The sequence below is a fragment of the Myotis brandtii genome, unplaced genomic scaffold, assembly GCF_000412655.1.
Source record: "Myotis brandtii unplaced genomic scaffold, ASM41265v1 scaffold2081, whole genome shotgun sequence".
Classification (NCBI taxonomy): domain Eukaryota; kingdom Metazoa; phylum Chordata; class Mammalia; order Chiroptera; family Vespertilionidae; genus Myotis; species Myotis brandtii.
The window spans coordinates 59,590-84,668 of NW_005357770.1; the positions used below are offsets into that span (position 1 = coordinate 59,590).

At 39.6% G+C, this 25,079-nt stretch overlaps 1 protein-coding gene across 5 annotated transcripts in view; it reads left to right on the top strand.

Annotated features, from left to right (window-relative positions):
* Window positions 1-25,079, top strand: part of LOC102249021 (protein furry homolog) — a 133,459-nt gene that overhangs the window by 36,858 nt on the left and 71,522 nt on the right. For 3 of the 5 annotated variants that reach the window (XM_005865632.2, XM_005865633.2, XM_005865635.2), the window contains exons 12-16: window positions 2,014-2,193; window positions 3,862-4,023; window positions 9,170-9,244; window positions 11,273-11,443; window positions 14,239-14,247. In XM_005865632.2, the coding sequence (XP_005865694.1) occupies window positions 2,014-2,193; window positions 3,862-4,023; window positions 9,170-9,244; window positions 11,273-11,443; window positions 14,239-14,247 (597 nt within the window). The remainder of the gene's footprint in view (window positions 1-2,013; window positions 2,194-3,861; window positions 4,024-9,169; window positions 9,245-11,272; window positions 11,444-14,238; window positions 14,248-25,079) is intronic. The other 2 variants (XM_005865634.2, XM_014539182.1) reach the window with 1 other exon arrangement.

Genomic DNA, 25,079 nt, shown 5'->3' on the forward strand with positions numbered 1-25,079 from the left:
GCTTTTATTATGTTGAGGTATGATCCCTCTATTCCCACTTTGCTGAGAGTTTTTATCAAGAAAGGGTGTTGGATTTTGTCAAATGATTTTTCTGCATCAATTGATATGATTATGTGATTTTTGTCTCTCAATTTGTTTACATGATGTATCACATTGATTGATTTGAGGATATTGTACCATCCTTGCATCCCTGGAATAAATCCCACTTGGTCATGGTGTATGATCTTTCTGATGCATTGCTGAATCTGATTTGCTAGAATTTTGTTGAGGATTTTAGCATCTATGTTCATCAAGGATATTGGCCTCTTTTTTTGTGGTGTCTTTTTCTGGTTTTGGAATTAAGGTAATGCTGACTTCATAGAAAGCGCTTGGAAGTATGCCTTCCTCTTGAATTTTTTGGAATAGTCTGAGTAGGATAGGTTTTAGGGTGCTTTTTTGTGCCCAGTCCCGCTATGGGTCGATTTTTAGAGTTCCCTTCTGCCAGCAGCCCTGCGGATCCCCTTCCACATTCGCGGGTCATTCTAGCCCCAAAAGTCGCAGGTTTTGTGGGGCACAGACTTCCCCAAACCTCTAGATCCCATTCACGCATTTCTCTCTCCTGCCTGGATCCCAGATCTCACCTTTTCCTAGGCGAAATTTGACCTTTCCGTGAGAAGATGCAGAGCTCATCCAAGTTCTCGTATTTATGCTGCTAGAGATCCAGTGTTCCTGGGTTCGCAGCTGGTTGCTGGGTGTTGTGGTTGTAGAGACCCGGGCTGTATAGGTTTCTGATAACAGTCACTCTCCCCTTCAAGATGGTGCGGTCTCTGCGACAGTGTTGGTCGCTCCAGGAGAGATTTCAGCAGCAGTGGAGGCTGCCCTGGTCAGGAGAGCCCAGTCTGGCAGTCCCCAACAGTCCCTTGGAGTATAGCTATCCCTCACCCACAAATATACACTCCTCGTACGTCCACACACTCTCCTTTCATTCTCTCACTCTCACACTATCTTGCAGTTTGCCTTCCCATTGGCAGCCATCTTCCTCCAATCCTATGTTTAAAAATTTTTTTTTGTGGGAAAAAGACTTCAGTCAGCCTGGGGATTGTCAGGGAGACAAAGATGGTAAAACAAAGTGAGTTTTATAGGAAGATAGGAGTCTGATGAGCCAATAAAGAGAGGAAGGACATTCCAGAACAAGGGACTAGCATGAGTAAAGGCACAGAGGCTAAGGGACCTGGCCTGCTTTGGGGAGCCCCAGGGGTGGCCTAAGGGAGATCACCCTGTAGGTCCTGCTCAGAGTCCACCAGAGGTGGGCCTAGAAGGAACGTAGGCAGGGAAGTGGCATGGTCTGAAGATTTCTAGAAAGACCACAGTAGCTGGGATGGGTTTGATGGGCATAAGTAGAGACTGCCAGCAGGGAGACCAGTTAAGAGGTCATTGAAATAGTCCAGGCAGAGGGTGGAGAGATTTAACTGAGCCAGTGCCAGCAGGAATGGTGAGGAGGAAACACATTATCAGAAGGGAGGGTTAGAAAGGAGTTAAGAATGGCACCCAGATTCCTGGGTTAGGTCATGAGGAAGATATGGAGTGAAAGAGAAGAGTTGAGGGCAGAGACCATGTGCCCAGGAACAAATGGGTAGGAAGAGCCTAAGAAGTAGGAGGACTAAGGAATACTGGAAACTGGGGGTGGGAGAATTTTGAGAGTGAGTGGTCAGTAGCATAAATGCATTCAGGATTGTTTGGGGGGTTTTGTTTTGTTTTTTTGCTTCTTGTTTTTCAGATTAAAGAGGCACCACATGAGCAAAAATGGTATTTTATTTTAAAATGCATTTATTTGAATATGGACAAAAGTGGTCTTTTTTTATTTGCCTGTTTCCTAAATGTAGGTCATCTTCTATATAAATAGCATTTTTATGAATTTCCTGCACTGTTTTAAATCCATGAATTCTGAATGGTCATGAGACATTTCCATAACTACCGTTATCAGTTTTTAAAAATGAAATTACTATTAACCATTCAATGTTTTCTTTCCCTCAGAGTGTTCACTGGAGAGAAGCTCTGAATATCTTGAAGCTGGTGGTTTCTCGGTCGGCCAGCCTCATTTTGCCTTCCTACCAGCACAGTGACCTGTCAAAGATAGAAATACATCGAGTATGGACCAGTGCTTCTAAGGAATTACCAGGGAAAACTCTGGACTTTCACTTTGACATTTCAGAGGTATGTTAACTGTTTCTGTAAACTTTAGCATTAATATATAGTACAAAGATCACAAGTAGGTGCCTTGAGCAAGAGAAACTAACTGTATGTTTACTTCCAATGGAGACTTCCTTCTGACGCCTGACTTAGCTTGTTTTTTAAGAACATGTGGAGTATCATATTCACTGGGGCTCTCAATTGACAGCTTTTAAAAATAGAAGCTAGCCTTGGTTATATAAAAACTGATTTCTAAAAAGGAATGATCTTCAGCATTTTAAACCTAACTCATTCCTTATCTGACAACTGTCCTGTCTTTTCTCTATATTGGCGACCTTGTTCCCAGACCAGCTAATGACTGAGATTTGCAGGAATACAGAATTTGCCTTTATAGTTTCCCCGAGCCATACTGCTATTTAAACTGCAAAATTATCTAAATTCTTACCTTTGGGGAGAGGGGAGTGTGTGGAATGGGGGGTGGGAGGACGAGTGAACCAAGCTAAAGAGTTAGGGGGAAAAGAGAAGGCAGATAATAGTCAGATTTACCTGCCAGTTCAGGAACAAGCCCTCTGGAGACCTGTACTTAACCATTTTACTCTAACATGTAAAATACTTCACTTTCCTGTGTCTCTTACCCCATGACCCATAAGCCCCCCAAAGCTGAAACTATGCTCTGTGCATTTTTTACATTACTAGAAGGGAAAAGCTATTTTTACTCTTTGACTTCAGCTTATTCTGCTCCAAAGAGGTACAGAAAACATGCAGCCAGTCAGCTGCACACCCAAGAGACCCAGCTATTCCAAAATGATGGGCCTTGGTGTAGAATCACCTATTGGCTTCTGCTGCCCCCAGGTGTAGGCCCATGAACTGATCTCTGTGCAGGACACCTCTTTGGCACTAAAGCTTGGGACATGCTGCCCACAACCACTCTAAGACTCTCAGGAAATGAAATTTCTAAAGTGGTGCCCAAGTACCTGGCCCTGACCTCATTTGTTTATATAATTGAAAAGATATAAATAATTTAAATAAATGTTTAAATAATCTAGTATATAAAGGTTGGGAAGAAGGAAAGGACTTTTTGTCTTTTCTTGTTGTTAATCCTCACCTGAGGATATTTTTTCCCCATTTATTTTCAGAAAGAGTGAAAGGGAGGGGGAAAGACAGAGAGAGAGAAACATCGATATGAGAGAGACACATTGGTTAGTTGACTCCCTCACATGCCCTGACTGGGGCGGAAATTGAGCCTGCAACCAAGTGAGGTACGTGCCCTTGACTGAAATTGAACCCAAAGCCCTTCAGTCCAGTGGTCAACACTCTAACCACTGAGCAAAACCAGCTAGAGCAGGACTTTTGGTCTCTTATTATGACTACAAGAAATTCTTTCAAGCTTAAACACCTGACAACTGACTTTGTTTTCCTGAATGTTTTCCTTTATCAGTGGTTTCTAAAGAATGTTTAAAAACAACAAGTTGGATTTGTTTTCAGCTGCTAAAGAGAGTGGGAACATATTGAAGATGCAAAATGACTCAGAATATGTATTTGAACATCAGGAAGATGAGCCTACTTGTAACATTGAACTTCTGTAATTTTTAATCAAATAAGCAGTTCTTGGTTGCTGCAGGGTAGAGCAATTCCATACACCAGAGAAGCGTTAATGAGATAGAAGAACATGTGCTTTGTGTTCTTTCTAAGACGCCAATCATCGGGAGGCGATATGATGAACTGCAGAACTCTTCTGGCCGAGATGGGAAGCCCAGGACTGTGGCTGTCACCCGGAGCACGTCCTCCACCTCATCAGGCTCCAACTCCAATGTCCTTGTTCCTGTGAGCTGGAAGAGACCCCAGTATTCTCAGGTATAGAATCCTGGACTTGCAGGATTGGAGGGGAACCTGGGGACTGACTGAGCCAATGGTCCATGAGATAAGGGATTCCTCCACTCATCATCCTGACCTTGCCCGTCGGGCATCGACACCAGTAGTAAGGATCTTAACAGCATTACAAGGGAACCCATTTTTATGTGAACAACTCCTTACATGGGATTAGAGTCTGACACTTTGTTGATTTGATTCACTAGTCCTATCCTCTTAAAGCAAGCATGTCAAACTCAAAGGCTAACACGGGCCAAATAAACAAGGTTTAAGTTTATGTGGGCCACAAAAAAACAAAAGCTTCAATTTTCATAGAAACGTAGGTTTATTTCAATAGAGACATGCTGAATAGAAGGGCTAAAATAAGGAATCATTAACATAAAATAATAGAACATTTTAATAGAAATTGATATTTTTTCTTGAACATTAACTTACCAGACACTGAATAACTGCACAAATTAATAAGCATAATGAAAATAAACCTATTTTTCTTGTTTTCTGAAAGCGAAATATTTCCTATTGCGCACACCAAACAAGTCAGTACAGGACTAATGACATGGCAATCGGCTGCTAAAATATTCACTGCTAGTATTAGTGGAGAGAAATGGTGCGCCTGCACGTTAGGCACGTAAGGGAAATGAATGCAACACAATTATAGTAATCAGTCATTACCGAACATCGTAGTTCATTATTAATAATTATGTATAACAGGATATTGTAAAAATTAAGTTATGAAATTTTTATTAAAGCATTTCTTACAACCGTTATATTGACTGGGCCACAAAAATATTTGTTGTGGGCCGCTTGTCTTAAAGGCTTAGAAAGTGAAATCTGATCTCTTTCATGTGGTGGTCCTTCCAACATTTAAAGAAGCCCTGCCCCCTCTGCCACTTATCCAAATGAGTCCTCTGTTCTCCAAATAATACAACCTTCATTCTTTCAATTAGTTCTCTATGATGGCTGCACATCCAGTGAAATTCTGGCTATTGTCCTCTGTGCATGCTCTCCACTCATGGTCCCTGTGCTGCACAGTCTGTATAACACAGAGCAAAGCAGCTAGCTGCCAGGTCTCTCTGTTATCACAGCCTAAGAGTATTCACTCCATAAGTGCCTCCATTACAGTATTAATGTCATTGCACAATTAAGTAAAACCCTGCTTCATAGGGCTCTTTTGGTTACATGTGACAGAAGCCCAATGAAAAATACCTTAAGTGGAAAAGGAATTTATTAACTTATGTGTCTTAGCTTCAAGCACAGCTGAATTCTAGTATACCAATTCAGAAACTGGATCCCTAGATTCTCTCTCCTTCTCACTATCTCTACCCTCTCTTCCCAGGCCTGGCACTGCTTTCCTCTCTGTTGACATCATTCTCAGGCAGGCTCTTCTTAGATTTCCATGGTCTTTGGCTCTGCTGATTTCAGAAGGACGGAGCCTTTCCCTGACCACACTAATAGCAATTAGAAAAAGGACTTGCAGGAGAGATAGGAACCAAGATAGCAGCATAGATAAGCACTGGTACTCACATCCTACCACAACCACATCAAAATTACAACTAAAATACAGAACAACTATCATTCAGAACTGCCTGAAATTTGGCTGAATGGAAGTCCTACAACTAGAGAATTAAAGAAGAAAGCACATTGAGACTGATGGGAGGGGTGGAAGCATGGAATGAGCTGGGCTGACATCCACATGTGGTTTAATCAGGAGGGATACCTTGATTGTGGAGGCTTCCCATGAGGAGCAAGGGGTCCCAGCCCCACACCAGACCACCTGGTTCCAGTGCTGGAAAGAGAAGTCCCATAACTTTGGGCTATAAAAACCAGCGTGGATTGTGGCTGAGTGACACGGAGGGTTGCTGGAGTCCCAGGTGTTCCTCTTAAAAGGCTGGTACACAGACTTACTCAGACTCACTCCCTCTGAGCTCCAATACTGGGCAGCAGCTTGAAAGAATTCAGGGACATACAGGGAGGAACTAAATTATCTGGCATCAGGGCAAGAACTCAGGGTAGCTTTCTCTCAGACAAAAGTGCTAAGACCTCCCACCACCCCCACAAAGCTAACTGGCAGGTGCCATATCTGAGTCTCCATCACTGTTTGCACCACCCTGGTGATAACTATTTGCACCACCCTGGTGATTCCCTAAGATCCCACCCCACCCAATATGCAGCCCCACCCAAGCTGTTTGCAATGGCTTTTCTATAGAATGGCCTGTCCTGGCTCAGGCTTCAGATGTTCCTAAAATCTCTCAAACAAGCAGCAGCTGGACTCTGTGCACCATACATCTCAATAAGTGGCCCCAGGCCCAGCACTAGCAGCAGCTTGCCTTGCTTCCCAGCTTGGCCTCTCCTGGTTATCTCTAAGCCCAACATAAGTAGCAGCCATCTGCAGGTCATTCTGTAGCTTGTGCTGGGTAGTCCCAAGCAGGACACAGGCAGTGGCTAACTTTTCACTTCCAGTGAGGTCCCAGAACCAGTGCACCTGGTGAACAGCTTCAGATCATGCCAGATTATAACTACCACACCCATGAACCACAAACTCAAGGGGCAGACTCAGTAAGCACCAAACCCCCATGAAGCAGGTCTTTCTCCATAGGGGTGTCTCCTGTATAGAAACTTTTCTACTGTGGTAGCAGCTGATCCTCACAGCCAATTGGCCTGGGGGTCAATCCCTCCCAATTTTACCAACAGCAATCGAGGCTCAACTACAACAAAAGAGTACACATAGTCCACACAGAGGTACACATAATGGGGAGGCTGAGCCACTGGGCCCTGAGAATCAAATCAGCAATTTGGAATATGAGGAAGCAAAAAAACATCCAATCAGAAGAGCAAAAAGAAAAAAGAATCCAAAAATATGAAGATGATTAAGGAGCCTCTGGGACAACTTCAAGTGTACTAACATCTATACCATGAGGGTGCTGGAAGTAGAAGAGAGGGAGCAAGAAATCAAAACCCTATTTAAAGAAATAATGACAGAAAACTTCCTGTGACTGGTGAAAGAAATAGACATACAAGTCCAGGATTGCAGAGAATCCCAAACAAGATGAACCTAAAGAGGACCACACCAAGACACATAATTAAAATGCCAAGGGTTAAAGACAAAGAGAGAATCTTAAAAGCAGCAAGAGAAAAGCAGTTTAGTTAGGCAGGACCCATATGACTATCAACTGATTTCTCAACAGAAATTTTGCAAGCCAGAAAGGAGTGGCAAGAAATATTCAAAGTGATGAAAAGCAAGAACCTACAACCAAGATTACTCGACTCAGAAAAGCTATCATTTAGAATTGAAGGTCAGATAAAGAGCTTCACAGACAAGAAAAAGCTTAAGGAGTTCATCACCATCAAACCAGTATTACATGAAATGTTGAAGGGTCTTTTTAAGTAGAAAATTTTTTTTAAAGATAAAAAATATGAACAATAAAATGGCAATAAATACATATCTATCAACAATTTAACCTAAAAATCAAAATGAACGAATTAGGAATCTGATGAATAAAATAGAACCAGAGGCATGGAAACATTGAACAGACTGACAAATCTCAGAGGGAAGTCAGGGGTGGGGGTGGGAGGGAAGATTAACCAAAGAATTTATATGCATATATGCATTACCCATGGACATAAACAATAGGGTGGTGAAGGCCTGGGGCAGGATAGGAGGATCCAGGTGGAGGAGGGAAAGGGGGGGGAGGGGTGTGAAAGGGAGGGATATTTGTAATAGTCTCAACAATAAAGATTAAAAATTAAATAAATAATTTTTTTTAAGTTATAATGAAAAAGAAAGAAAAAGGATTTGCAGCTTATGTGAGGGAGGCAGGACCCCACTTACAAGGATAGCGGCTGTCCCCAAGATAAAATGAAGACCAAGTGAGCACTAGGCAGGAAAAATACTGTTCACCCAGTAGGACTCACTTTCACTCCTAACGGTTGAGGAAATGGATCACGTAGCAGTACCTTCTGGAACACAGCTGGTCATCAGTGAGTGTCCACTGAGTTGTTGAATAGGGAGCCTACCATACTTCATTGGGGATTTGGCAAAGAGAAAGAAATGTACCGCCCATTCCATGTTCCTCAATATCGATTTCTTCCTGAGATTATAAAATTCCCACTAAAACTTAGGAAAAGAGCTTACAAATCTCTTGCCTTGCTTCAACATCCTTCAACACTGAAAAGACACTGTATTGAGTGTCTCTTCTATAATTTGGAAAGAAGGATGCAGCAGACTGAGTTCCATTAAGGAGAAAGTCTATGAGTGACGTTGGCCTCCTAGCAGTCGCCACATAAGTGTAAATCAGATTAAAAAGGGAAAGATCATTCTAGAAAGATCAGGAAGATTGCTTTGAAAGCAATTCTGGAGTACATGAATATTTTTAAGGCTCTGGACCCTCTTTAATTTTATTCTCAAACTACCATTCATTCTGAGACCTAGTTGATCTGTGTTACTGGAAAATGTGATGTCTTACAGAAGAATCTGCTTGCTTAAGGTGCTAAAACATGAGGTGTATGGAGAACACAAAAAGGAATTAAAGTTGTTTAACTTTAGGAAAAATAAATTGAAAAGATTTAATACAGCTTGCAAATAATTGAGTTTTTTTTAATTCTGCACAAAGTAAAGTTAGTCTCCTCTTTCAGGAAAATAGGTTTGTGCTGTTAACATAATAGATTTAATTTAGGTTTAAGGAAAGTGTTGCTAATGCTGAAAGTTGTAGCATATAAGAAAGATTATAAAGAAAAGGGATGAATATCTACTGAAGAATCTTGAGGTTGATTTTCAGACCCTGATCCCCCACCTTGGGAAAACTTAGATCAGTACTGTATCATAGAAATAGAAGGTGACCCTCACTCTAAATGTTCTAATAGTCACCTTTTTTAAAAAGTTAAAACAAACAGTTAAAATGAATTTATAACATATTTTACTTAACCAAATATGTCTAAAATATTATTTCAACATGTAATCAATATTTCACAATTATTAATTCAATGTTCTACATCCTTTTTTCATGCCAAGTCTGTGTACATTTTACATCTCAGTTCTCACTGGTCACATTTCCAGTATGATAGTTCTATATATAAGAGCAGATCTGGTCACAAGATGCCATGATTATAATCTGCCTGTGTGTTTCTTTTCCAGAAGAGGACAAAAGAGAAGTTGGTGCATGTCCTTTCTCTGTGTGGCCAAGAAGTAGGATTGAGCAAAAATCCATCAGTAAGTTCTAGCACATATCAAATGTATTTTGGTATCATTTCTTTTTTACTTTGGTCTGTTTTTACCTTTGGTCAAAACAAGTTTAGAAGATTTACCTATAAATTTCAAGTATAATATCTACCATCTAGATCAAACCCCTACATCATTTCTCCCCACAGCATGGTTTTCAGTCTCATCTTAATTCAGAAACAATGAAAGATTTTGTTGGCTATTTGCACCACGTTGTCTGTAAATAAATACTCAGTTATTTTCAATTTTTAAAACTTCTTAATTTTTTAAATAAAAATGCCCAGCTTACTACACCACCAAATATGATACACATTCCTTTTGGATATAATTTTATTCTGTACACACAACTCTTACTGTGATGTCATTATTTTATTCACAATAAAGGTGAAAATAATGATATGTTATCATGTTTTTTCTCATGTAAATTTCTACTGATGTTACAGTTTTTTAAAACCATGCCATCAGGTTTTGAAAAATATGAATAATTAAAGTATTAGAAGTTAGCTTCTGAAGCCCTTCTAAAATTTAGAAAATTCAAATTGTATATGTGAACCTGTTGTAGCAAAAGCAATAAAAATCTCAGAGTCTGACTTCACCAGGTATTTTCTGACTGTCTGGCAATGTGCCCTAGCCAGTTATTAGCTCAGCTTGGCCTCCATTGAAGTCACCATTTGGTGTTAGTGATCAGTGGGTTTGTTGCTACCCTGTGACATTATTTAGGGCAGAGGGAACAAGATGACAGTGGCTAGAGCAGGCGGAGCCTCCAGGCTCACAAGGGAGAGAAACAGGAGCACTTGGCCTTCACAATGCAGCCCTGCCAGCCAGGGCCATTTCTTACTGCCTTAGCAGGTGGCACTTCCTCCTTCAGATCCGAACCTCCTGTTTCTGTGCTGAGGCCTTTCTGGCTGGAAATGTTTACCTGGAGGATGTTACAAGTAAGAGCAGCAGCACAACTGAGGAAGCCAGAATTCTCATCTTGTCTCTCACTAGTTGTCTGTCTTACATGCCCATATGTAATACCTGCACAAACTGTATCACATACACACATGAGAAATACTGACTGTCCTGAAATACTGGAGGAAAAAAGTACCTATAAATCCTCTCATTCTTTTACTTTTGATAGACATTTGTGTATTTAAATTCTTCTAAATGATTGCCTACTTTTCAAGGATGACTGGATGTTGTAACGGTTAAATAAGAATCCTGTTCACTTTATTTAATATCAATCTGTACTCAGGAAAGGCTGAATAGCAAAACATTTAGCTTCATTTGTAGCTTATTATTTCTACAAAGTTCTGTTAAGATGACCCAGCAAAAAGACCCTAAACAAAAATTTTAATTTTAAAGTATTACTCTATTAAAGTTTTTAATAGAAAAAGTCTTATTTTGTTAAATCAATAGGGTAGGAATTTAAGTGTAAATTATGAGCATGGTTGCTCAGCTACACTTCTGTAGTTCAAATGAGCAAGTGTTATATCTTTTGGCTTCTGTTTCTTATTCCTTTCCAGTTCCTGGTTTATCTCTGAAAGGGTTAATTCCTTTGCTCTCATAGTTCATTCTATAATAGCTTATCTTGGTATTGGGAATCCTGAAAATATTGTGTGACACTGTGTGTCATCTGTGTGTGAGTATGTACAAGTACCAACCTCAGTCAGTTCAGAAACAGTGGAACTTGTCTTGGCTGCTGATTTGTGAACACACATACAGTTGTCTCACAAACACGCACACACGCCCCTACACACACACACACACACACACATCCAGGTAGGGTCGAGTCTTCATCCAGTAAGCAGCCATTTGACTCTTGAAACATTTTCCTGGTGCATGAACTTGTGTCTTTGCACTAATTTTAATCTGAAGGCACCTGTCCAACATAAATAATAACATCCTAAAAAAATCTGCCTGAGGAATTAGGTGTGTACTGGAAACAGTGTGATGAAGAGCCAGTGATGGGTTTTTTTGTAGCGCAAACAACCAGAGGGAGATGGTTTCTCAGGACGGGACTTTTTGGATTTGTAGGTAATTTTTTCATCATGTGGGGACTTGGACCTGCTGGAGCATCAGACGAGCTTGGTCTCTTCCGAGGATGGTGCCCGAGAACCGGAGAACATGGATGACACAAACAGTGAGCAACAGTTCAGAGTCTTTAGAGACTTCGATTTCCTGGATGTAGAACTAGAGGACGGAGAGGTATAGTACTTTCTCTAAAAATAACCCACTTGACTAACAAAGTTTCTTTTTACCTGCTAAATAATGAATTTTTATAACTGTGTCTTTCATTGAAAAGCTGTAAACTTTATTTTAAATCAACGTATTCCAAGTTCAGCAGCTTCACTTTGGCACAAGTTACCACACCCTTCCTGTCTGAGCCCACAGCAGATGCTGCCAGATTATTTTAAAATGGCCATAATTTGACTGCTGGTGACCATACAAAGGCTGTGTGTAAGTCCAACAGTGAGCTTTAAAACACACACACACAAAATATTCAAGTTCTGAACCTGTTTGCTGGTACCTGGCTAAAACAAGCAGAGCATTTAATGCTTATAAACATGAAATTGCTCTAATTCCATTACTTGGAAGCTTGCCTACGACAAAATAAGCCAGGAGCCTGGGGCCTCTGGGGCCTTTGTGCTGCCTGATTAGGTCATTAGAACTCAAAACAGGATGGAGGGCACAGGAGAGTTTCTGGCTCTGATGTAGATGGGTGGCAGGTTTTCCCCACACTTGGAGCAGCTTAACTCAAGTCTCAATAGGCAAAGGCAGATTTGTGTATTTGGATGACAAGTATGGTCATAAGATGCTTTCAGTTATGAATCATATTTTTGAAATCTGGGATTGGAAGGCAACACATCATCCCTTTGCTCTCATTTTGATAGTTTGGGGGGTGTTCCAGTTGAGTGGTAATCCTTTGCCTCAAAAGGTGGAAACGAAATTCACTAAAGGGAGATTGGTATGTGTGAAAATGCCGGATACCCCTGGTACCAAGTCAGCTCCTGGTGTTAGTCAACATGCTTGAGCTCACATGTAACTATACACAGTCTATTTCCCAAAGAAAGGGCTTTCTGCTAGACTTAAAGTTAAAGCAGAGGCCCAGATTCAAAGTTTATCATCTCCTATAGTGGAAAGGCACCTCCTAACTTAACCAACTTCTTACCTTAATTAACTTCTTACCTTCCCTAAAAGGGTGACTGCTGACCAACTCGTTTATATCAAGGTGAAGCCAAGGGGCTATCTGCTTTTGTCCCTTTGGCCACTGATGACCTTAGATATCTGTGCCAGCAAGGGAGAATCACATCCTCAGAAGGAACAGTATTTTCTTTACCAATCTTTTCCCGGACACAAGTTTGGCAGCCCAGTATATAAAGAGCTAAAGGTACTTACTGCAAAGCAACTTTAAAATAAGTGTCAGCTTTTCACCTTGAGTTGTTCTAGAACCAGTAGAAAGTAGTGCAGAATTTTCTGACTGTTCATCACAATTAGTAATAAAGATATCAATCTCGAATTGTGGTGATGATTGTTTTAAGTCTTCCATGAAATACAATGGTTTTGAATGTCTCTGAGCCAGAGCTACATGGAATGTCACAACATGAGTTCCCTGGCCTGAACAGCTAACCCCATCTTCTCTCCTAGGCTAGAATTCAAGCTCAGGCACCCTCTTCACTCTGAAAATAAAACTAAAGAGGGAAAAATTGACCTTGCAAGACACACATCATTTTCTAAAGTCAATCAAATAAAAACATGTTATATAATATGACCTAGCAGGAGAATCAGACACAGTTTCAGAACAACTAACAAATTTAATTTCTATCAAAATAAAGGAAGGAAAATCTGAGATGCCCACCACTTGAAAATAACTATGACACTAATGTTTGTCAGGGACAAAAAGTAATGAATACTACTGGTGTTCTCTCTGTTGTCCTAGCCAACAAGAACTACATCACAGTGATGACTTTATCTTATATAATTAAGATTTCATAGACACTCAAGAGTATGAAAGTATATATGTACCCAAATAAAATAAACCATGTGAAAAAGTTTTAACCACATCTCACTAAGATACAATAAGGGATGCTGCCATGCTTATGAGGGGTAGCATAAAAAATGCAAGGCTTTGGAGCCAGGCAAGGTCCAACTTTGAATTACAGCTCTGCCACTGACCTCACTCACTGTATGACCATGAGCATGCAATTTCTCTTGGCTTTCTCAGATACTCAATGGGTATGATAATACCTGTCTATAGAGTGGATATGAGCATTTAGTGAGGTAACCTAAATAAAGCTTCTAGCAGTGTCTCAATGTCCATTCCTTTGTACTATCATAGGTGAATAATTTCAGTTTTTCCTCATCTGAGAAAGTTCAGCATATTTACCTTCTAGATAAAAACACAGTTATCAAAAAAGACAGTTTTTTGGTTACATCTACTTCTTTTCATTAAATTGCCTCATAATTTATTGCCTAATATTGGTAAGGGTTTGGCCTTGAACTTTTCAGAATCTTTGCAAGGTGCTGTGTCTTTGCTGTTAACTGTATATCAGCAGTGAAGAGACCATGATCACACACACCTTTCTCTTGGTGAGCAGGATCAGGTGACACCATCTTTTTGTTCCAGTTGATGACCCTGATACATTTTCCCATGACATTTCACAATTTTCTCACAAATACTTAGTCATCTCCCCCTCCCCCAAAAGTGTTGAGGACAGAAAAGTGGCCACACAAGGGGAAAGCTGTTTCAGAAATTGTATTTGTGACTTATTGCCCCAATTCCATCATCTACCACTATGAGGTTGGGAATTTCTGGTTTGATGTTGGTTTTCTCCTTGGGTTTATATACCTTTACCTTTCTTTAAGTTGCATCTACTGAAGTATATATTGTTAGCACTGTTCATTGTGTTAAAACTAAGAGAAAAGCACTTTAGTGTCCTTAATATCATTATTTTAAATAGACCTTTTAATTTGTTTCTCTGTTCACCCCATCTGCTGCCCAGGAGCTTCAGGTAAGAGGATGCTCTTTTTTCAGGTATGCAAGCCAATGTTTTGCATTAATGCAGATTGGTAACAACAGAGTTGCTTCTTCCTCCCTTCCAGCATATGTATGCCTGTTTGTATGCATATTCACATTGATGGGTGTGTGATATAAGACGTCTTTTTTTTCTCAATTGCGCTAATCTATATATATAAAAGCCTAAGTGACCGTTACGGTGGAATGATTGGAATGACCGGAATGACCGGTCACTATGACACACATTGAGCAGGCAGGCAGGCGAGTGGTTAGGAGTGAGCAGGCAGGCAGGCAGGTGAGTTGGTTAGGGGTGAGCAGGCAGGCAGGCAGGTGAGTGGTTAGGGGCGAGCAGGCAGGCAGGAGAGTGGTTAGGGGTGAGCGGTTCCGGATTGTGAGAGGGATGTCTGACTGCTGGATGTCCGACTGCAGGGATCGGGCTTAAACCGGCAGTTGGACATCCCCCAAGGGGTCCCAGATTGCGAGAGGGCACAGACCAGGCTGAGGGACAGCCCCCCTCCCCATGCACGAATTTCATGCACTGGGCCTCTAGTACAGGTATAATTCTCAATTCTCATGCCTCATTAATCCACATTTTAACCAAATCAACAGTAACAGCAGTCTATGCCCAGTGTAGTATTCTAGGATCTAGACATTCATATTTCTGTGAAAGCTTATGGTTCTATCTCATGGTCAGTGGGTATACCTCCAGAATTGTTCCCTGAGATAGTTCATCCAACCCATCAACTGATTTGGTGCAAAAGAACCAGTTTTATGAATTTATATTTTACATTTATATTTGTATATTTCTCCTAGTCATTTTCACATTCTTCTTTTTTTTCCTCTATCTAGCATTCTCATTTTTCTTTATATATTTTTTATTTCTTCACACATTGCATTCTCTTTTTCTTTCCAGAACTCTTGCCTTTCCAAGTTTTTTTTCCCACTAAAATAGCTATTTTTAAATTTCAGCACAATAGTTAGCATATGCACCAGGAAAAAACTTTATTTGGTGGTAATTTGTCACAGCAGATATAGATAAAAGGTGCAGATATGGCTAAAAAGTACAGATATAGATAAAAGGTGCTGATGCAGATAAAACAGCAGATATAGCTACACAATATAGAAATCATATCCTGAATCTGATTTCTTTGTATAATCAAATAGTCCTAAAACAATAATAAATGGGGTTGATTAATGATAATTTGTATATTATATCCAGAATGTGTTTAGGATTCTTACCTGTTGCCTTCTACCATGAATCACCAAAACAGATTTTGGAATAGCTAAGCATCTGTTTTATGAGAGATCTGTGAAATATTCTATCAAGCTTTGTGTTATTAGGAGCCAGAAGAAATAGCCCTTAAACGAGAGGAAAATTAATCAATTTAATGCTCACTAATTTTAACAGTAATTTGCATCTCTCATATTATATTATCTTATTAACTGAATTCTCACCCTAAAAAGTTAATAGTGAGCCATCATACAGTGCTTCAAATGACTCATAAATGGAAGGATTCTATACTAGATGTTATTCAGATTACCTATCCATTTCAGTTAAAACTTGCTTACCAATGAGATGTAATATTTCCCTTCTTTTATTCCTGTCTTAAGAGAGAGAAAAATATTGTGAACACACAATACAATATATAGATGATTTATTATAGAATTGTATACCTGAAACCTATATAATTTTATTAATCAGTGTGTCACCCCCAATAAATCAATAAAAAGTAAAAGAGAGAGAGAGAGGAAGAGAGAGAGAGAGAGAGAAAATAAAACCAAAATTAATTTCTACAAAAACATTTTATGTTGGTCAAATAAACATACTTAACATCATATGGTTTGTAAACAAAGTCTGAGATATAACTCATAGCTTTCTTTAAAACTTGCTTTGCCCTTAACCCAGGTGGTGCCTCACCCAACTCGCATGCCACCCAGGGCTCTTTCAGTGGCTGAGCATTACAGGTAGCTGACAAGTGACAGCAGGTCTTGGTGTGCCATAGGTCTTTTGCTGGTGGCAGCAGGTCTTGGTGTGCTTGAGGTCTTTTGTAGCAACAGGCCTTGGTTTGCAATGTAGCCCCTCCCATGCAAAGCCAAGCCAAGAATAGGCAGCTATCAACTGAGGATTGCTAGGTAGTACCTAACAGGTAACCCAGTCCCGTAACAGGCAGCATCTGACATGGCCCTGCACTGGAGTCCTTTCCAAGGGGCCCCCAAACCAACACATCCAATGACCAGCCTCAGGCCACTACAAAGAACCACCAGATTAGCGTCCCAAGTGACACACCTAGAGGGAGGTCTCAGCAGGCACAGACCTTGTTAGGGCAACTCCTTCTCTGTGGGGACAGCCACAGCACAATAGCTTTTATGCTGTGGTCATTGATAATCCTCAAGCCAGCCAGGCCAAGGGTCAAACCTACCCACTGATGTGCCAACAGCAATCAAGACTCAACTGCAACAGCAGGGCACACACAACCCATACAAGGCACACTCCTGGAAAACGCAGTTCTGGTGATCAGATAGAGTGCCCCACTGGGCCCCACAGGACACCTACTATGTAAGGCCACCTCCCATGACTGGGAGACATAGAAGATCTACCTAGTACAAAGAAATAAACACTTAGGGTAGACAAATGGAAAGACAAAGAAACATATCCCAAATGAAAAAAGTGGAATGGAATAGAAATCTCTAGAAAAAAAAATAAAATGGAGAAAAGCAATCTACCAGATACAAAGTTCAAAACATTGGTAGCTAGGATGCTCAAGGAACATATGGAAAAATGAACTCAGTGTGAATTTCAACAAAGAGATAGTAAGCATAAAAAGAGACATTAAAACCTTATAAAAATACTTAGAAATAAAGAATACAGTAAGTAAAATGAAGAATACACTAGAAGAAATCAACAACAGATTAGAGAATTGAGTCAGTGATTTGGAAGACAAGGTAGCAGAAAACACCAAGTCAGAACAGAAAAAAAAAAATTTAAAAATGAGGATAGCTAAAGGGACCTCTGAGACAACATCAAGCATAACAATATTCTTATCATAGGGGTGTCAGAAGGAGAAGAGAGATAACAACAGATTCAGAACCTATTTGAAGAAATAATAACTGAAAACTTCTCTAACCTGGCAAAGAAAAAACTTTATTTCACTTCCATACATGTCCAGGAAATGAAGAGTCCCAAACAAGACAAACTCAGAGTTCCACACCAAGACACATCATAATTAAAATGGCAAAGGTTAAAGACAAAGAGAGAATTTTCAAAGCAGCAAGAGAAAGACAGTTACCTACAAGGAAACTCCACAAAGATTGTCAGCTGATTTCTCAACAGAAAGTTCCCTTTTCAGGCCAGAAGGGGCTGGCACAAAATATTAAAAGTGATGAAAAGCAAAGACCTACAACCAAGATTACTTTACCCAGCAATTCCATGATTTAAAATTGAAGGAGAGATAAAGAGCTTCCAAGGCAAGAAAAGGCTAAAGGAGGTCATCACCATCAAATCAATATAATAAGAAATGTTAAAAGGACTTCTTTAAGAAGACAAAAAAAGAGGAACATAAATATAAAAAATGAAATGGCAATCACTATGTACCTACTAATAATTACTTTAAATGTAAATAGTTTAAATGCAGCAATTGAAAGACATAGGGGGCTAAATGAAGGTAGGCAAAGGGGGTATGGGGAATGTGGACAGAAATAGACTTTGCTTGAGGTGATGGGCACATTATTCAGTGTGCAGATGATGTTTATTGAGTTGTACACTTGAAACCTGTATGGCATTGCAAACCAATGTCACCCCAATAAATTCAATTTAAAAATATTTAGGGTAGCTGTATGGATTAAAAAAAAAAAAGCAAGACCAATAAATAAGCTGTCTACAAAAGGCCAACTTCAGATCAAAAGACACACATAGACCAAAAGTTAAGGGATGGAAAAAATATTTCATGCAAATGGAAACAAAAAGTAGCTGGGGTATCAATACTTATAGCAGACAAAATAGACTTTAAAACAAAGGATATAAGAAACAAAGAAAGACATTACATAATGATAAAGGGACCAACCCAGCAAGGCAATATAACCCTTGTAAACATTTATGCACCCAACATAGGAGCACCTAAATAAACAAAGTAAATATTGGTGGACATAAAGGGAGAGATCAACAGTAATCTATATATATAAAAGCCTAAGCAACCTGTCAACCAGTCGCTATGACACGCACTGACCACCAGGGGGCATTCAACTTGGACAGACAAAAAGAGAAACAGTGATTGAGTCTATGGAAGATCACAAGCAGGTGGGGCTGAGCTGCAGTTCGCATTGGGAGGCTGGGCCATCAGCCCAAATTCTGCCACTCTCCTGGCACTGCTCCGGAGGCATGGCTCCCCCAACCCACCTCTCTGATCATGTCCTCCCTGAGCAGCCGGAACCAAAGGACAGAGGGAGGGAAAAAAGAGACCAGGAACTCAGTCCCCAGCACCTGCCTCCTCCTATCAGACTGGAGCCACCCCAGGACTTATAGGATGGCATGCAAAGTGGGCCTCGCAGCACAGCTACTGCAACTCCCCAGTCTGCCCTGGGTGCCCCTCGGGCACTCACCCCACTTCTCTGAGCCTCAGTCTACACCCCTACCGAGGCCGTGGGAGCTCCACCCTAGGGATCCATTTCTTCATAGCTGGGTGCAGCAGACTAAGAGATGCAAGGCACGGCAGTGGAAGATGGGGGCAGACACTCAGCTGACCAGGATGAGTGGGGCCAGGATGAACGGGAGTGGCTCCTCCCTGGCCGCCTGCTGCTTCGAGCACTACTACATCCCTCAGGGGATGTTAGATGCTGGTTTCAGTCCAATCCCTGTAGGCCACACTGAGGGACCCCACCAGTGCACGAATCCATGCACCTGGCCTCTAGTACAGTCATAATAAGGGACTTTAAATCCCATTGACATCAATGGATATACCTTCTACACAGAAAACCAACTAGAAAACAGTGACCTTAAATGACACATTCAACCAGATGTATTTCACCCCAAAGCAGCAGAATATACATTCTTTTCAGGTGCACATAGAACATTTTCCAGGATAAAACACATGTTAGGCCACAAAAGCAAGTATTAATGAAATTAAGGAGATTGAAATCTTATCAAGCATCTTCTCCAAACACAATAGTATGAAACTAGAAATCAATCCCAAGAATAAAACTGAAAAACACAAACACATGGAGGCTAAATAACCATTTACTAAACAATGAGTGGGTTAACAATGAGAATAACAAAGATATCAAAAGCTACTTTGAGACAAAGAAAAATGAAAACACAATAACTCAAAATCTATGGGACAAAGCTAAAGCAGTCCTAAGAGGGAATTTTATAGCAATATACGTCTACCACAAGAAACAAGAAAAATGGCAAACTATCTAACCATACATTAAATGAACTAGAAAAAGAACAAAACAAAAAAAAAGTGAGGAGAAGGAAGAAAATAATAAAAATCAGAGTGGAAACAAAATAGAATCTAAGAAAACAATAGAAAAGTCACTGAAACTAAGAAGTGGTTCTTTGAAAAGATAAACAAGATTAAAAAGCATTTAACCAGAATCAAGAAAAAAAGAGAGAGAGTAAAAAATAAGGATCTTGTCCTAGCTGGTTTGGGTCAGTGGATAGAGCATCGGCCTGTGGACTGAAAGGTCCCAGGTTCGATTCCAGCCAAAGGCATATGCCTGGCTCGTGGGCTCGACCCCCAGTAGGGGGCGTGCAGGAGGCAGCCAATCAATGGTTCTTTCTCATCATTGATGTTTCTATCTCTCTTTCCCTCTCCCTTCCTCTCTGAAATAAATAAAATATATTTTAAAAAGAAAAAAATAAGGATCTCTTATCCTTTGAGACAGCATAGAGGGACTTGGAGAGTATTATGCTAAGAAAAATAAGCCAGTCAGAGAAAGACAATTATCACATGATCTCACTCATATGTAGAATCTAATGAACAAAATAAATTGATGAACAAAATAGATCCAGAAACATAAAAGCATGGACAGGATGTCGAATCTCAGAGGGAAAGAACTTGTATCCATATAAGCATAACCCATGGACACAGACAATAGGGTGGTAAAGGCCTGGGGCAGGCGGCTGGGACAGGCTAGAAGAGGTCAGTGGGAGAGAAAAAAAAAGGACATATGTAATAGTTTCAACAGTAAAGATTTAATTTTAAAAAACAAATAAATAAAATCAAAAATGAAAGAGGAGAAGTGACAACTGATACCATAGAAATACAAAGGATTATAAGAAAATACTAAGAACAATTACATGCCTAACAAATTGGACAATTTGGAAAAAATTGGATAAATTCTTAGAAACATATACTGAATCAAGAAGAAACAGAAAATCTGAACTGACTGATTATTATCAAAGAAATTGAATCAGTAATCAAAAAGCTCCCAACAAACAAAAGTTCCAGATCTGAAGGCTTCACAGGTGCATTTTACCAAACGTTCAATGAAGGATTAACACCTATCCTTCTCAAACTATTCCAAAAAATTCAAGAGGAGGGAAGGCTCCCAAGTTTCTTTTACAAGGCCACCATTATCCTGGTTCCAAAACCAGACAAAAACATTTTAAAAATTATAGGGATACAGCTCTGATGAGCATACATGCAAAATCCTCCAAAAAAAAATATTAGCAAAAAAAAAAAATTCAGCAATTAAAAATATCATACACCAGATATATAAATGGCATCTGTTAGTGGTACTGTTAGTTAATTATGGGCAAGAACAGAGGTTGGAGGAAGGCAGGGAAGTAGTGGAGCACCCATATAACAGTTGGCATGATGTGGTCAGGGTGGGAATCACAGTCAGCAAGCCTTAGGGCTGAGCCCACCCATGAAAAGGACAATAATGATCAAGACCCAAATTCAACAGGAAGGCTCACTTAACCCACATAAGGTACATTCATAGAGCACCCAGTTCAGAGAATCAAGGAGACTATACCACTGGGTCCCACAAGAAGGCCACACCACCAAAACTGGGAGGCACAGCAACTTACTCAATACACAGAAACAAGCAAAAAGAAACAGTGAAAATGGGAAACAAAGAAACAGTCCCCAATGAAAAAAGCAGGAGGAATCACTGGAAAAAGAGCTAAATGAAATGGAGGCAGGGAGTTTATCAGAAACAGAGTATAAAGTAATGGTTTTTAGAATGCTCAACAGCATGAAAAGGGATATAGAAACAATGAAAAACAACCAGTAGGAAATGAAGTATGACATAGCTGAAATAAGAAATACCCTGGAAGGAAATCATAGTAGATTAGAAGAAGCAGAGGATCAAATCAGCAAATTATAAGGTAGAAAAAAATCACTCAATTAGAGCATCAAAAAGAAAAAATACGTAGAAAGCAGGAGGACAGGTTAAAGGAACTTTGGGACAATGTGAAATGGAATAGTATCCACATCATAGGGGAACCAGAAGGGGAACAACGCAAGGAAGGGATAGAGAACCTGTTCAAAGGAATAATGACAGAAAACTTCCCTAACCTGGGTGAAGGAAAAAGTCACACAAGTTCAGGAAGCACAGAGAGTCCCAATCAAAAAGAGAGTCACACCAATATATATCTTAATTAAAATGGCAAATATTAATAACAAAGAGAGAATCTTAAGGGCAACAAGAGAGAGACAGTTATCTCATGGGAGCTCCCATAAGGCTTTCCAGAAGGGAATGATATGAAGTATTCAAAATAATGAAAAAAAAAAAGGATCTTAAAACAAGACTACTATATCCAGCAAGGCTATCATTCAAAATTGAAGGTGATATAAAAAGCTTCCAAGACCAAATAAAAAAGACTAAAGAAGTTTCATTGCAAGAAATGCTAAAAGGACTGTTGTTAAGAAGAAGAAATAGAAAGAGAGGAACATATGCATACAGAATAAAAATGGCAATAAATAAGTACCTATCAAAAATGAATCTTAAATGTAAATGGATTAAATGCTCCAATCAAAAGGCACAGGGTAGCTGAATAGATAAGAAAACAAGCCCCCCCCCCCAAAAAAAAGAAAACAAGGTCCCTATATGCTGTCTACAAGAGACAAACCTCAGAACAAAAAACTCACACAGGATGAAAGTGAAAGCATGGAAAAATATTTCCATGCAAATAGAAAAAAAAATGCTGGGGTAGCAATACTTATATCTGACAAAATAGACTTCAAAACAAAGGCCATAACAAGAGAGAAAGATGGTCTCTATATAAACTATTGGGATTGATCCAACAAGAGGCTATAACACTGGTAAACATATATGCACCCAATATAGGAGAACTGAAATATACTTTAAAATTCCTGGAGGACTTTAAGGGAGAGATCAACAGCAATATAGTCATAGTGTGGGACATTAACATCCCATTGACATCACTAGATAGATCTTCCAGACCAAAAAAAAAACAAAAACAAAAAAAACAAGTAAACAGCAACCTTAAATGACACACTGGATTAGGTGGACTTAATTAATATTTGGAGAACATATCACCTCAAAGATGCAGAATATACATTCTTTTTTAAAATATATTTTTATTGATTTCAGAGAGGAAAGGAGAGAGAGAGATGATGATGATGATGATGAATGAGAATCATTGATTGGCTGCCTCCTATTCATTCTGTGTCATGTCTTGTGTTGTATTTTGTGCTGTTCAGTCAGCACCTGAAAACAGTTGGCATGACATGGTACAGAGCAAACCACATAATCAGACACCCTGAGAGGAGACTCTGTCCATGAATAGGACAATAACATTCAAGACCCAACTACATCAGGAGAACTCAAATATCTCAAGGAGGGAGCATCCCTTGAACATCCAGCCCATGATACCTGAAAGACTGTACCACTGAGTCCCACAAAACATTTACTACATAACACCAATTTTAAAAAGCTGGGTGGTATAGCAGTTTGATCTAATACATAGAAACAATTACAAAGGAACAAAAATGGGAAGACAAATACACACCCCCAAATGAAAGAAAAGGAGGAATCACCAGAAAAGGAATGAAATGAAATGGAGCCAAGCAATTTGTCAGAGAAAGAATTCAGAGTAATGGTTATAAGGATGCTCAAACGACTGGATGAGAAATTCACCAACAAGTATAAAAATCAAGAGAAAATGAAGAATGACATAGCTGCAATAGAGAACACCCTGGAAGTTTTCAACAGTAGACTAGAAGAAGCTGAGGACCATATCAGTGAGTTAAAAGACAAGGTAGAAAAAAACAGCTAAGCAGAGCAGAAAAAAAATTAAAAAGCAGGAGAGTCTAAGGAAGCTTTGGGACAACATGAAATTGAAACAACATCTGCATATAGAGGTGCCAGAAGGAGAGGAAGCTGAGCAAGGAATAGAAAACTTGTTTGAAGAAATAATGCCAGAAAACTTCCCTGATTTGGTGAAGAAAAAAATCCACAAGTCTAAGAAGCACACAGAGTCCCAAACAAGATGAACCCAAAAAGACCCACACTGAGACACATCATAATTAAATTGGCAAATGCCAACGACAAAGTAAGGATCTTAAAGGTGGCCAGAGATAGACAGAAAGTTACTTACAAGGGATCTCCCACTAGACTATCAACTGATTTCTCAACTGAAACACATCAGACCAGTAGGGAATAGAATGAAGTATGCAAAGCAAGGACCTGAATCTAAGAATACTCTATCCAGCAAGGCTATCAATTCAAAGTTGAAGGTGAAATCAGGAGCTTCACAGGCAAAAAAAAAAAAAAGTTTAAGGGAGCTTATTACCACCAAACCAGCAAAGCAAGAAATGAAATGCTAAAGGGACTGTTGTTAAAAAATAAAAAAAATTAAAAAAAGGAATAGAAAGGAAAGAAGGAACAAAGGCATAAAGAATAAAAATGGCAAAAGCAAGTACCTACAAATAATAACATTAAATGTAAATGGATTAAATGCTTCAATCAAAAGACATAGGGTAGCTTAATGGATAAGAAAACATGACCCATATATATGCTGTCTACAAGAGACCCACCTTAGAACAAAGGACTCACAGACTAAAAGTGAAGGAATGGAAAAAAAAATTTTTTCAGGCAAATGAAAATGAAAAAAAGCTGGGGTAGACAAAATAGACTTCAAAGTGAAGGCCATAACAAGAGATAAAGAAGGTCACTTCATAATACTAAAGGGATCGATACAACAAGAGACTATAACTCTGAGAAACATATATGCACCCAATACAGGAGCATATAAATATATTTCAAAAACTTCTGGGTGATATCAAGAGAGATTGACAGCAGTACAATCATAGTAGGGGACTTTAAGACCCCACTGACATCACTGAATAAATCTTCTAGACAAAAGGAAACAGCAATTCTAAATGCCACTAGAACAAATGGAACTAATTGATATCTTCAGAAATTTCCACCCCAAAGCTACAGGAAATACATTCTCCTCAAGTACACATGGTACATTTTCAAAGATAGACCACATGTTAGTGCACAAGTTAACACTCTACAAATTCAAGAAGATTGAAATTAAATCAAGCATCTTCTCAGACCACAGTGGCATGAAATTGGAAATCAGCTACAATAAAAATGCTTAAAGCAGAGGAGAAACCAAGATGGCGGCATAGATGAACACTTGAAATTGCTGCCTCGCACAACCACTTCAAAACTACAACTAAAAGACAAAACGGACATCATCCAGAACCATAGGAAGGCTGGCTGGCTGGCTGGCTGTAGAGTGGAAATTCTACAACTAGAAAGAAAGAGAAAAGCACACTGAGACTCAGAGGAGGTGCCTAAGTAAAGTGCAGAGGTACGGAGGCACACGCGGAAAGGGCTGGCAACTGAGGA